We start from the raw sequence: 14020 nt of genomic DNA on the forward strand, positions 1-14020 counted from the left end.
CTTTTGTGTCGACCTCTAGGATTGCTTGGCGCTCCATCCTTGAAGGAATCAAGCTTCGAGCGTCGTCTTTTTCTCCTAACCCATCGAGCTTTTCTTCCTTTGGTGTTGTCTTCCTCTTTCCAAAAGGCTTACCATTATCTTCAAATCTTTCTGAAGCTGATCGTCGCAGAGGAGAGATAGCTGTGTTGCTTTGTTTCTTAGGCTTTAACAACCTTTCAAAAACAGAGCTTTGGGATGTCGGCGCGTTAAGCCTCTTGAAGACAGAGGTTCGGTCTTGACCACCAATGCGATTAAGCACTGAAGTTCTGGAGCTTGAATGGCTCATCCTATCGAAGACCGACGTCCGAGGGGAGGGTTTAGGCTCTTCTTGGTCTTGTTCAATGCTCACGCTAATGTGTTGAGCGCTAGCTTTCTTCACTTTGCTTGAAATCTTCACGGGTGCATTTGGTGTGAAGCCAAGTCCAGCTTTGTTGTTGTCAACTCCATAATCATGCTCCTTCAACTTCTTTTAAGTCTCGGTGAGGTCGCGATCTTTGTCGTTGACGGTGTTTGAAACCTTCTTTCCAAGATTTGAAGAGGAAGCAAAGTCATGCCTAGCCTTTGACATGAGTTCGTAGGCATTTGGGTTGAAGCCTTCTTCGGTTCTCTTAGTTGGAAGAGAGCTTGGTTTCACTATGACACCATGTTGCGCCTCCAGACGGTTGATGAGTCCGGCGGTTTGCAAGTTTTTCTCCTCTGCAGTCTTTATCAGCCTTGCAATTGTTTCCTTCATCTGAACCAGCTGTTTTTCAATGGAGGTAGTGTCGATAGTCATGACTTGTTCTTTGTTTGAAGCCATGGACTGTGCTTGAATATCTTGAACGGAGACAGAGATGAGAGGTAGAGATTGTCCCACTGGGCGTGCCAAGTTTGTAAACACGAAAAGTTCCTGAAACAAGAAACAAGAAACCGTGTACAAAATATATTTTTGTATTAATGATTTTGGGGTTACAATCTCTTTCTCAAATTTGATCCTCTGATTTTATCTTCGTAGAGTGTAGGTTTGTGGATGAGCTGTTGATCCAAAGGGCCGTCGGGGCTTGATCTAGGGATGAACAGTTGATGAACGGATCTTCGAGGGCTTTTGGGCTTGATCTTGAAGACTGGGTGTATGGATTTCTTCAAGGGCTTTTGGGCTTGATCTTGAAGGTTGATGGATGAGCGGATCTTCAAGGGCTTTTGGGCTTAATCTTGAAGAAACGATTGGATGTGTGGATTTGTTGAGGTTGTTGATCCAAAGGGCCATTGGGGCTTGATCTTAGGATGAACGGATGATGAACACTTTCTTCAAGGGGTCGTCGGGGCTTGATCTTGAGTTGGTGGAAGTTCTTCAAGGGCCGTTGGGGCTTGACCTTTGAAGGAGGATTTGACGAAGAACGAAGAGTGTTTTCTTGATCCTTCGGGATTTGCTTGAGAGCTTTAGAGTTTCAAGGCTTCAAGGTTTTGGTGTGATGTAAATTCCCTTCTTTCTTTCTTCTTTTTTTTTTTTTCAAAATGAATGCCTTGGCTTCCTATTTATAGAATTCCAAAACTTGATTTTTGGATTTAAATAATCAGATGAAATAAATCATTTCTGCCAGGTATTGACACGTGTCCTATTTGATGATTTTTCCAATTTATTTCGAATTTTCGTTGAGTCACACGCTACATGTAAAATTTATGTGACACATGAGCGTTGAAATTTTAATTATTGGTCAACATTCATTTCACCGAAATTTCGATGTCCACAGGTATCTCTTCAAGATGGATAACTCCGTAGCAAGAAAATTTTCCAGGGACGAGTTCATATCATCTGGTATATATCATAGCATCCACACGCAGGGTATGGGCGACAACTCCATGGTAGAGTTACCTTAGGGAGGGCTGATAAGGATCCCCGAACTAACCCAACTTGGAAGGATGGGCCTCCCGGGGACAACAAATGTTGAACGTGATTGAATGTTATGTGCCTCTTATGATCTACATCTAAGATTGGGAGTAGATCACTAAAATGCACAAGCGAAATACTCGACCGCATTCCCTTTTTACAGGGACAAATTCTTCCCCTGAGTTCATATCAACTTGTAAATTGCCAACCTTATTCTTCAGACTACAGATACGTAGAACCTTATCAACATCTCCACTACCAATATAGTAAATTGAATACCGCGCAAGTTTTTTTTTCCAGTTACATGGAGGCAAAGCCGACGAACTAAACAACAATCAACCTAGACCGGGACTTGCCAGTCTTATCAGTTACCGTGCAAGTTTGTAATCTTACGTTTCCCAGTCAACCAGACTATTCATCAAACGTCAGGCATCACCATCATTTGAAGGTGATAAGCAAAATATTCCAAAGATTAACTGATTTCAATGTAAATAATTATTTGGTAAGTTCACGTTTTTAGCAATCCACTAGAAAATGTGCCCGCGCCTTGCTACGGGACTTGAATGCATCACCTTGAACTGCATGAATAAGATACATTTTACCTAAATGAAGAGAGGGATAGATGAGTGAAACAGTTGATACGTACTTATTACATCAATTACTATGACTAAATGACGCGTCAATTCCATCATTATGCAATAAAAAAACACAGGGCTAACGAATATGATCAATCATTCTAACATTCTTCCTAGCTTATCCAATCTAAATGACAGAAATGGCTAATTTCGTTGACCAATTAACCGGATTAGCTAACACTTCCTGAAGAGAGATTCTTCATGCTTCACATCTCTTAACTGGAGCTGTAATAGAATTCTAGCATAGTATCCGAAATGCTATTGAATTGGATGACGAAAATGCCGAATTTCTAAATAGCTCATCATATACTTGTGATTTGTGAATGAAGATTTTGTATTCATGAATAACGATCAAATGCTTGACAATTATCGTGCTAAGTAATTATCAATCACATTTAAAATCCAGGCAGAAAAGCTTTAGAAAGATAAATAAAAAACCCATATAACTAAATAGGCTTTGAATATGCTATTAGGGCACATAATTATATACCTAAAAATGGCAACAAACCAGCTTCTTCCTCCCACGACCCGACTTTCTGAAATTTCCCAAGAAGATAAATCCATTAGCAATTGAGAGAAATTCGAGATATATATATATATATATATATAAATCAAGAAGCAGAGGAGCAGAATGTTCAAACCTAATTACACCAGAATCTCAAAACGACCGATGCCCCAGAAATAGCCATGCCCTATTGCTTCTCCTCGTTCCCAGTTTGCTCTGAAATGGGGGTGTGACTCATAGTTTGATCTGGAATGGGAGTTTGACTTATAGGTTGATCTGCAATGGGAGTTTGAGTTATAGTTTGCTCTACAATGGGAGTTTGAATCTTGACCAAATAAAATTATTGATCAAATTCGTTCTATTTATTAATGCTTGTTCAGAGATATAATCATACCAAAGAGAAAGACTCAATCCATTGCTAACATCAGCAACCCTAGTTTCCCACCAAAAGAACTTAGCTCAATAGATTTCTTACGAAACAATTCTTAGTCGTTGCGAACCACGAACTATGCAACCGAAACAGAACCAGATTAAATAAAAGCACTTTGAGTAAAGAAAACAAAGTGAAATCTGTTTTCCATGCAAAGAATCTTTTAGCTCTCCTTTCAACACTTTTGATACGTTTTATTTAAAATGGTTTCTGGAATCGGTCATCTCACAGGGTATTCTAACTCTCTTTTTCATTCATTTCACGCAAACCAATCATACATTTAAAATAGGGCTTGAATAGCCTAATATAAACTACATAAAAAAAGATTTCGAACTTGGTTTAGCGGCTGAAAAGAATTTGTGCCTCCAAATACTAATGCTTACCCATAACCTAGAATTTAAAATTAGCATTTTGTGGCATTTGGATGTGAAAACTGAAGCGGCAGGTGGCAGCAGTGGTACCAAATTACAATTCTAAATCTAGTAACAGTATCCGGTTGATAATTAACCCAGAATATAAAATCTAAATAAGTTAGAGCAAAAATCACCTCTAATCTTTGCTTCTCTTGTACTTTGGTATTATGGGGTTGACTTGTAAACGGTAGATAAAGTCCTGAAAACCGAGAATGAAAAGCATTCTTTTAGTTAACCAAAAACCATTCATAAACGGAGTAAGACATGTAAACAAAAAATAAATCTTGGAAAGCAAACATAAACAAACTTCAATCACAATTACTTTAATACATATTTGGATACAAAGGAAAATTGAATTTATTAAATTTTGATATAAAGAACATTAACTAATGCAGGAAGAACATTTGTGCCTCAATGGTGTGAGAAGTACTCAAAACAAACTTTGTGATGTGCAAACAGAAAATGATCATGCTCTCCAACCTAATGCAGGAAAAACATTTGAATTCTTCCATGATATCCATGTTTTGCACATTTAAATATTTATATACCAATTGAGAATAACAATTTAAAGCCCCCACCCACGCCTTCTCCCCCACCAGAAAAATTCACCTAAAAATCACATTAACCGCCACAATTTAAGAATCCAGATTACATTTTTCAACAAAAAAGAATCAGCCTTCAATTATTAGCCTAAATATTGATTTGCAAACACAATGTAGCAAAAGAGTTGTTCAATAGCTCATTTTGGATTATAGGAAGTCGATTCAAAGAACTGAAAAAGCATAAATGAAAATATTCAAGAACCAACCTTTTTTGGAAACCATTGGTTCTAGTCTTATGATCTTTGATTCATTTAGCGAGAACCAAATTAATCTGAAATAAAAAGAAGCCTGTTAGTTAAATCAACTCAGAATTCAAAACTAATATAGATTGACAGTGAAAAAAGGTATTTGCACACACATAATGCAAAACACACGTGTAATATACAATTGAGTAAGATACTTTGATGCCATGTGGATCATTAACTGTTCCCTTGAGCCACAATTTTATTTGAATTAATGTACTAAAGATTAATGCTATGTACATTGAAAATGTCGAGTAGATTGTTATATCAAAAGATTTGACCACACAGGTAGGCCATGCGGCTTTGGATCGATATTAGTACACTTACATGCAAAAAATTATGAAATATTGATTGGTTTATTAATAACGTTAATGAAGATTCTTGTTTTTGGCGTGCGTCAATGAATATTGTTTTGTTACGTCATTTTATTACTTAACATTATTAGTTAAATTTAAATACATAATGTTATGATGTGAGGATTATTTTGAATTTAAATCATGGATCTCTGCTCTAATCTGTGCAAACACAGCATACACATTTTAAAACAAACAATAACAATCACAAAAGAACAAACAGAGTGATGGCATAAAAATGTGGCATCATCTGCCAATGAACAAAAATCAGATGTATCATGTATTGTAGAGGAATAGATAACTGAGAATTCCATTCACAGAGTGACCACCACGACAACAAAGAATAGAAGCATGAACAAAAACATGCAAAACACATACAATTTGTTTTTTGCATAGAGGTTGTAACACTGAAAAAGTAGCAAAGCAGGAGGAAAAAGAGAAATGGAGAGCAAGGAGGTAGCCAAAAGAGAAAATCAGAGTTATTAATATCTTCTTAGCTCTCCTAATTTAATAATTTAGACTCAAAATAAATTCTGTCAGATGTCTTTCTGAATCCATGTTTTGAGAAAGATGGTATTGTCCAAGAAGAGCGGGACTTTTCCTTTCTAAAAAAAGGAAGCCAACAGCAATCATGAATAAAAGTGGGTAGAGAATATAAAATTCTACTCGTCTTTTCTTGTGGCTTTGGTGGGTTTGGCAAATGGCAGCAGAAAAGCAAGAAATAATCAAATTGCACTCGAACTTACCAATTTTTTATTCAAATAAACAAAAAAAAAGGAGTTGGAATCAAACTAACCTCCGTTTTCTATATGCAGCAAACTGCATCTTGTTTTTGCCTTCGTTAGCAACATACCGTTGGCTCTGTACACACCAAAAAACACATTAAACACCTCATTCATTACTAATAACCATTTCAATTAATTAATTATTTAGACAAATTTTTCAACGATTCCAAAGCTCAGATAAAATCTGCGGGAGAAAATTGAGATTATATGCAATTGTATGTCAAATAACTGAAAAATACCATATATCCAATATTAAGTGCATACACCTATAAACTAATCTTTATATATACTTTAAAATAATACAGATCAATGTAATCTAAAACATTGAAAACATTATCATACAATTAAAGAATAACGACGCAGAAAATTTTCTTTGCATTATTTTCAGATAACTTTTCAGGCAACAACCATTTCTTTTATCCCATTTATCCAACACCACCCGCATTTCAAACAAAAAGGAAGAGTTTAATAACTAATAATTTCAGGCACTTTCCAATTCTCAGCTATGATAAAGACCATGGATAATTTATTGTGTCCATTTTCCTGCCAACTTAAGTGGCCAGAAACTGAAAATTTCTTATCAAATGTGTTAATGCTGCAATATATAGGATGACGGAGAAAATTCCAGTGAAGATTGGTTGAGGAAATTGACAATGTCACTACTCACCTTTGGAAACATGTCTTTTCTGGAAAACATTTCAAAGTGTTTAGGATCCGAAAACTCGTAATCGATTATAGTGTGCCTAAAATCAAAAAATGACCTTCACAAAAACTAACTCAAAAACCCTAAATCCCTAAACCAGAAATTCACATAATAATAAAAAAAAAACCCTAATTCACAAATTACCTAGTGTTTTTTACACCGGTGATGTGGCGGCGGTGGTCGCGACGGCAGTGATGGGGTTACAATAGTGAATCGTGATGGTCTGAGCTGCATAACGGCGATTGCACGAAACCACAACCACCTTCTCAAATTCTGAAATATCCATCAAAACAGAATGAGAGGAAATCAAATTTGAAAAACAAAAATATAAACTCCACTGATACAAATAAGAAATACAGAGAGTTACGAAACACGTAGCACGGTTTAGACAACCAATCTGATTTAACCACAAAATGTAATAGCAACCTATTACAATAACATTTATGGCCATTCTATATTGTAAGCACCCCCTTCCTAAACTATGTATATAGACATTTTTAGCTTGAACGATAACAATAATGTAAAAAAAAAAAAAAAACCAATCCTCGGTTTTAACCAAATTTTTTAACCACATACATCGAGTAGGACACAATAGTGGTTCATAATTATAGACTGAAATGCACAATTACTGAGTTGAAACACAACAATATTGATTAGTTATTGGTAGTGGAGTAAACTCACTGTTCTCTGTCCGGGGATAATTCGAGAGACAGAAGCTAATTTCGGAGTTCGTTCTTCTCCATGTGAATACCGGATTAGTGTGGTTTCATCCTGTTAAAGATACGAAATATGAAGCCATTCAAGCGGTTAAGATATCTAGTAATGATCGAGGAGATGCATAGCAGGAAGAAGATGTAAGATAAAAAACTTATTAGTATGAAATGAATCCAATATCCTAATGTAAAGGAAATTACTCACGGTAGAAATTCTGAATGGACAAAGTTTTGGCTTCCCTTTCCAGCTATACTTGATTAACTGGGAACCTTTTTTTAATGCAATCAGTGACTTCATGAGAGAGAGAGAGAGAGGAATATTAGGTGAAAAGTATTGCCAAATCACACAGAGATCAAAATCTTGAATATATATGTTTAACCATATCAAACATCATTTGGTGGATTCTACTCACATAAAATCACTTCAAAAAGTGGTGGCCATTCTAACAAAACGAACTCAATTAACCCAACATCTTAGTAAGTTATTAATCAGAAATATTAAAGGATACAGAGCAGATTAATGCATAGCAGTTATGTATGCAAGGAATACATAATGGTTTTTTCTTACACTCTTTGCATCGAACTTGAGCCATTTTGTTACCTAATGACATAAACATAAATTTTTATACCACATTCACAACAAATGACAACATAAACATAGAACACCAGTTCTGTATGCATACCAAATCAATTATGTTATAAATCACAACATTGACAACAAATGACATAAACATAGAATTTACAAATTACTTACCTTTCAACTCCAGGAAACTGATTTTTGGCTTAATTTTGTCAGTGTCGAATACTTACAATGGGCTTTCCAGTGACAACAACTGATGAGTGACCATTAAATTTGGAGTACTCATCCAACATCCATGCCATGGTCTGAACATTGGTGCCCATATCGGGTGCGGGAACATCAGTATGAGTTCCAATGGGGTCATGGATTTTCTGAGTGAAGACGCGATCAGACGCTCCAACTTGCTCAAACTTAAGTCCCTGGGGGTGCATCCGATTCCACCCTCGGCTCCACCATATGGAATGTCGGCCACAGCAGTCTTCCAGGTCATGAGTTGAGCCAGGGCATTCACTTCATCCAGATCAACCTTTAAGAAAACAAACCAACAACAAATTTGATACAGAATCCATCAACATAAGACATACACTTCGCTAAGCCCCTTGGGATTTTATCCCCTGTGATATGGTCCATATTAGCCTGCTTCTTCGTCGAAACCGACTTCACAAACACCTTCTTCTTCTGTTTTCAAATTTTCAGAAACACCTGCTTCTCTCTCTCTCTCTCTCTCTCTCTCTTCCGCTCTCTGTCAGAGTCCATCCCCCCGAAACCCTCCTTGAAGGACAGCAAACGAAACTGCACACAACAACCCTCGAATTCACTCAAAACCGAGAAGAAAAAACCCACTTTCCCACCTCTGAAATCCATCAGCCATACCTCTCCCTGCGCTGTCTTCCCCTCGGCATCTCTCTCTCTGTCTCTCTCTGTCTCTCTCTCTTTCTCTCTCTGTCTGTCTCTCCGTTTCTTCCGCTCTCTGTGAGAGCTTAATTTCCCCGAAACCATAAATGAAGGACAGCAAGTGGAACCCTTACACGGCAACCCTTTAATTCACTCAAAACCGAGAGGACAAAATTGCCCTTCCAACCTAGTCCACATATAATGGGTTTCTTGCAAATAAGGTGAAATGAAGGGGTAATTCGTCCTAAACCGTCCGGACAAAATCACCCTTATCAGTTCAAATAATATCCTTCAAACCCAGCCCAATTCTCATGGTTTTTTTGTAAATAGCGTGAAATCGAGGGGCAAACAATTGACTGTAGCCCAATGAACAGTCAATTGCTCCCTAGTTTTAGAATAGATAATGTGCCATCATATAATGCATACCAAGTGAGGGGAATTATATTTTGATCTTGCTAATAAATATTAACCTAATTATTTCTCTTATGAGATTTAGCAATCCATGCGCCATCATATAATGCATACCAAGTGAGGGAAATTCTATATGTCACACGATTGCAATCAATTCAGCTCTCTATGATTATATGATTGCACCATCGTATAGAATTTTTTCAGAATCAGAATTTGCATCCTTGGAATTGCGTACATGATATATATATATATATATATATATATATATATATGAGGGTGATAAGCAAAATATTCCCAAGATTAAATGATTTCAATGTAAATAATTATTTGGTAAGTTCACGTTTTTATATATTGATATTGAGCTAATCTTATGGTTTTAAAGTTCTCACTAATTCAGTGTGGTGACATATACACAATCTCCACTTTGAGGCTTTTAAAGGTGAAATGATAGCCATTTTATTACAAGTGATACGAACATCAAAGAGGAAATTTTGGATATTAAAGAGGTCTTCATTCCAAACACTTCAAGATAACATAAGGAATACCACCCTCCAGTACTCATCACCCTATTTATTTTTGTTGAATGGGTTCAAATTTTACGATGTGTAGTGGATAGATACAAATCTCAAAATGTAAGCAAGAATGCACCCTTTAAGTAGGGTGGTGTGCATTACCACCAATTTGAGGGTGGTGAGCAAGAATGCACCCTTTAATCTTTGCCACTTAATTGTGAGTGATGATTGGGATAGGATTAGCAATCAAAGATATTAAACGATCTTTGGTGACCCCAATTGAAGTTCCAATACCGTCTCCATGTTGGAAAATAGAGTGAGCAGTCCGAGCCATATTCAGTGACATTTTTACAATTGATTTTGGCATGGCAGTTTTTGAACTCTCCTCATTAATCTTCTTCCACGAATAGCAGATCAATTCGTTTATGCAGTCCTGAGCTTCTTCTTCAGATATGCCTCTTTCTTCCATGCAGCACTCGATAGATTTTGCCACATCACCTCTCTCACTCTCAGCCTTAGTTAATTCCAGAAAAAAAAAAAAAAAATTAGAATCTACTGTTAGTTGATAACTATTTCATTTTTTTTTTTGTTTTTATTAAAAAAATTAAAAATAAAATGATTATCAAACCACCCTTGTATAGCTGATGTAAATAACACGTATATATATTTTACCTTGGAAGTGGCCAAATCATCGCTAAGTCTAGTGATTAGAGATGACCAATATATTATTTGAGAGCCATGCTTAATCGAGTCATCAAGTGAGCTTTTTGTTGTGATGTTGCATCCTGGCAACAATAAATAAGCATGGAGGGCTGCTCCAGGACCACCCACCGAAGTCCATGCATTCTTTAAGTACTCTTCTAGGGTCGGTGTGTATCCATAGTAAAACCATCGTGCTTCTACCAGATATGATTTACAAAGATTTACCCACTGCAAGCGCAAGCGCGCACACACAATAGTAAATAAATCATAAAATAAAAAATAAAAAAGGGAGAAATAGAATAACAGACCATTTTTGTAATTTGCATACTAATTTATTATGGCCTTTGACAAAAAAAAAAAAACTAATTTATTATGGTCCATTATAACCCTAGTTATCCTACACGCTCTACTCATGTATTTTTGTCTAGTTAACAACAAAGATCTACAAGTCTAACATTGTTAGTGACGACCTCGATCGAGTACAAATAGAATGTTCTTAAGCAACTTAGCTGTCATCTCTGTTACTAGTTACCTCTTTCTTAATGTAAGGAAGAACACTTAAACCATTGTTTTTAAATACGTTATCAGTTACTTCATTCCCAAAGTTGAGCATGGCTGTGTAAATTGGCTTCGTGTACTCCGGAAGCTTCTCCATGGCCTCCATATTCCACCTGCATTAAACAAGCAAAAACGAAATCAGAAAGCAACCAAAAAAACAAAATCACACTTTATATATATATATATATATATAATTGCATCTATTAAGTACTTTTGTTACCAAGATAAATTACATTTTAGTACTTGAATTAACTACTTACCTATATACTGCACGTGTATAGAGCTCGAGTTCATCCAAAAATCCATAAACATCGTACATGTCATCAATTACTGTTAGTATGCAAACGAATTTGGTGAGGCTGTGCGTAGGGCAAATCCTATCCTCCACTGTATGTGTCAGCAGAAAATCAAATCAAATTGCAAATAAAATACAAAAGAAAATTTATATTTCTTGCCTTGACAGCTCCTTTATCTCTCCCTGATATACTGATTGGACAATATTATAATCCAATTGGGCTAATTCAAGCAAATCCATGTTCATAGAATCGTCCTTTTGGTAGATATCGATGAAGCTTCGAGCTTCTATCCTCTGCATCCTCCAATGTAAGGGGGTTTCCAGTGATTGCTGAACTAGTTGCTTTAACAAACCGTCTTCACCCTCCAGTGTTCCCACTAATTGTCTCAACTTTTTGGCACTAAAACTTTTGGCTTCCTCCAAAACATGATCTTCCCCAAGCATACCAAGGTGTGAGGCTTCATACAAGCTCAAAAGTCCCTCCATGTCCTTGCTTAAGCTATACTTGAATCTTCCGTCTCTGGTTGTAAACTTGTTAAACACATCTGCTCAATCATTTTGTCACCATAACTCACAATTAATTAAGCGTTGCTTCGAAAACATTTAATACTAATTGTGATCAACAAAATAATTCATGTGCTTTACCTGGGCTAATAGGGATACGATGTTCTCGTAGTATCTGAAACTGCAAGGCAACCGCATGAAGATCACTTGATGTACTGGCAGTACTGGAAGAACCAAGGCTAGTTAGAACTGCTTGGATCTCTTTTTCAAAATGATAGGCCACTCCCAATCGCTGCATTGAGTCGATAAACTTTAACATCGAGAAAGTGCTAGTAGTGTCTTTAGTACTACTAGTTGATGCTGCCAGTAACGTTATAGAAACGTTTTGCTTTAGACGCTCCAATCGCGCCCCATGTAATTCATAGTGCAAGAATTAAAAAAAAAATAAGCCAAAAAATTATCAAGATGTGTTCATGTATGCATGAGTCATGACAACTTGCAGAAGATTAAATTATACGTACGGTGTATTGAGTGGTGAAGGCGTCGATGAGTTTGGAATCCCAAACGGTAGGATGGTATCGAGCGAGTCGCCGTTGAGCTGCCGGAGGATTACTGATAACCTCCGATGATGGTGATAAGTTTATTGAGACATAAACGAAGGAGGATTGTTTTCTTACTGTCATTTGAAGCAGAACTTTTGGAAGATGGATTAATCTTTGATAGCTAGTACTAGTTGAGACCAAAGAGGGAGAGAGCGAGGAGAAGGTGATAAGTGCCATTGTTATAACTTAGAGTTGAATGTTCTTAGCAAGCTATAGTGCTTGTTTATATATAAGCAAGCTAAGTGCCATTGTTATAATTTTAGAAGCAACCTTTGGTTATTATGCAAATGAGTCATGGAAAAGAACTTGAAATGCTTTCTGCAAGAAGTACATAATTAGTGTTTTTTTCAAAATGCACTTCAAGTGTTTTTAAAACCCAAAAACAACCAAAAGTGATTTTAGTCATTTTAAAAATATTTTTAAACATGCACAATATTATCTATTAACAATACCCATACTTATCTCATATGAGTTTTTATGTTTTGAAACCATTGCATGATAACCTTGTAATCTGTACTATTAAGTTTAATAGATAAAAATTTCTAAACACTTAAACACTTAACTAAGAGGTACGATGGAGGATAAACAACAAAATTTTACAGAGAACAAAATAGATTTTACCAATCCTATTGTTGTTGAATTAATTTGAATTGTATATGACAATATATATGAAATTTCATAAAGTGGGAAGAAGAATATCTTTGTAGACTGGAGTCTTGCTTCTAAGTTCCACCGTGAAAGAGAAAGATCAAAGTTTTTTTTTTTTTTTAATTTAAAAGTGAACACTATTGTTTTTATGACGTATAGATATAATAAAATATTAGAATTAGTGGTGGGATGTAAATTAATGGACCTGGAAGTTGGAAGTTGGAAGTTGGTCTGAAATAGGAAAGAATAGGTTTGAATTTATTGTATTGTTGACATAAGAGGAAGATGAGGGTTGTGAATGAAAGAGATAGAACTAATTAATAGGAGGATTGTCTTTTAGAATTTTTCCTGTGAAACAGTGGCATAGAGTCCACGTTCAGAATATGATTTGTGCTGGAAACACTTTATTGCAGAAGGTTGCACATTTTTTCCCATAATTGTTTAAAACCGTACATAATACTTAAAATGGCAGCAGCTGTCATCTCAATAATACTTAAACGGATCGCTAACAGTTATCCTTAAAGAATTCTTAAACTCCAGATATTTGAAAGAAATTCTTGATTTTCAATTGAATAATATGATGAAATTGATTACTGTTGAAAACCAAATTTTGTATCTCTGGGTTATGTGTAAAGCAACTGATTATGTTGCAGAAATGCAGAAATGACTATGAAGGTTTTAGAGAGATAAGGAAAGAAATGTAGAGAGAAAGAGAAATGAATTGTTGTAATATTTTTCTATATGTTTCAATTACATTCATTACAATTGTTATATATTCACACCACAAGCTTGTTCACTAAGACTCCTTATAACTGCCTTAACCTCCTTATAACAAACCTACTAATCCATTGACACATGGCACACTATCTAACCATTCATTATATACTGTTAACATCCTCCCTCAAGCTCAGGAGGAGGATCACAAAGGCTGAGATTGCAACAATGAGCACGAAACAATGGTGCAGAAAGCCCCTTAGTCAGGATATCAGCGAATTGCTCAGTAGAAGAAACAAACTGCATATGAAGT

At 36.0% G+C, this 14020-nt stretch overlaps 2 protein-coding genes across 10 annotated transcripts; both read right to left on the minus strand.

The window, feature by feature from the left end:
• Nucleotides 1-2489: 2489 nt before the first annotated feature.
• LOC137707978 (uncharacterized) lies at nucleotides 2490-9096 on the minus strand. Of its 9 annotated transcripts, none has more exons than XM_088688634.1 (10): nucleotides 8098-9096; nucleotides 7493-7579; nucleotides 7256-7345; nucleotides 6719-6847; nucleotides 5883-5947; nucleotides 4698-4762; nucleotides 4024-4088; nucleotides 3183-3322; nucleotides 3032-3077; nucleotides 2490-2508 (listed from the first exon to the last, which is right to left on the minus strand). In XM_088688634.1, the coding sequence occupies exons 1-4, from the start codon at nucleotides 8296-8298 to the stop codon at nucleotides 6719-6721; spliced, it is 507 nt and encodes a 168-aa protein (XP_088544760.1). In that variant the 5' UTR covers nucleotides 8299-9096; the 3' UTR covers nucleotides 2490-2508; nucleotides 3032-3077; nucleotides 3183-3322; nucleotides 4024-4088; nucleotides 4698-4762; nucleotides 5883-5947. The 9 variants fall into 9 exon arrangements, 5 of the variants coding, with proteins under 5 accessions (XP_088544760.1, XP_088544759.1, XP_088544761.1 ...); XM_088688633.1 differs by lacking the exon at nucleotides 2490-2508 and adding an exon at nucleotides 2515-2766; XM_088688635.1 differs by lacking the exon at nucleotides 2490-2508 and adding an exon at nucleotides 3441-3552 and having other exon boundaries at nucleotides 2829-3077.
• Nucleotides 9097-9633: 537 nt separating this feature from the next.
• On the minus strand, nucleotides 9634-13374 carry LOC137709321 (putative terpene synthase 9). The gene is given in 8 exon segments (XM_088688736.1): nucleotides 9634-10198; nucleotides 10357-10614; nucleotides 10919-11057; nucleotides 11205-11305; nucleotides 11358-11440; nucleotides 11443-11784; nucleotides 11885-12168; nucleotides 12266-13374. Coding segments are annotated over 8 exon segments (1767 nt in total). The 5' UTR covers nucleotides 12523-13374; the 3' UTR covers nucleotides 9634-9895.
• Between the last annotated feature and the right edge of the window lie 646 nt (nucleotides 13375-14020).

The sequence above is a fragment of the Pyrus communis genome, chromosome 17 (genome assembly GCF_041283825.1).
Source record: "Pyrus communis isolate YQ-2024b chromosome 17, ASM4128382v1, whole genome shotgun sequence".
In the NCBI taxonomy this organism is placed as follows: Eukaryota; Viridiplantae; Streptophyta; class Magnoliopsida; order Rosales; family Rosaceae; genus Pyrus; species Pyrus communis.

Coding starts and splice junctions, on each gene's coding strand:
- LOC137707978 (XM_088688634.1), bottom strand. CDS start 8,298: ATGCACCCCCAGGGACTTAAGTTTGAGCAAGTTGGAGCGTCTGATCGC. Junction 7,580..8,097: donor TTGTCACTGGAAAGCCCATT/GTAAGTATTCGA, acceptor TCTCTCATGAAG/TCACTGATTGCATTAAAAAA. Junction 7,346..7,492: donor GTCCATTCAGAATTTCTACC/GTGAGTAATTTC, acceptor TATCTTTAACAG/GATGAAACCACACTAATCCG.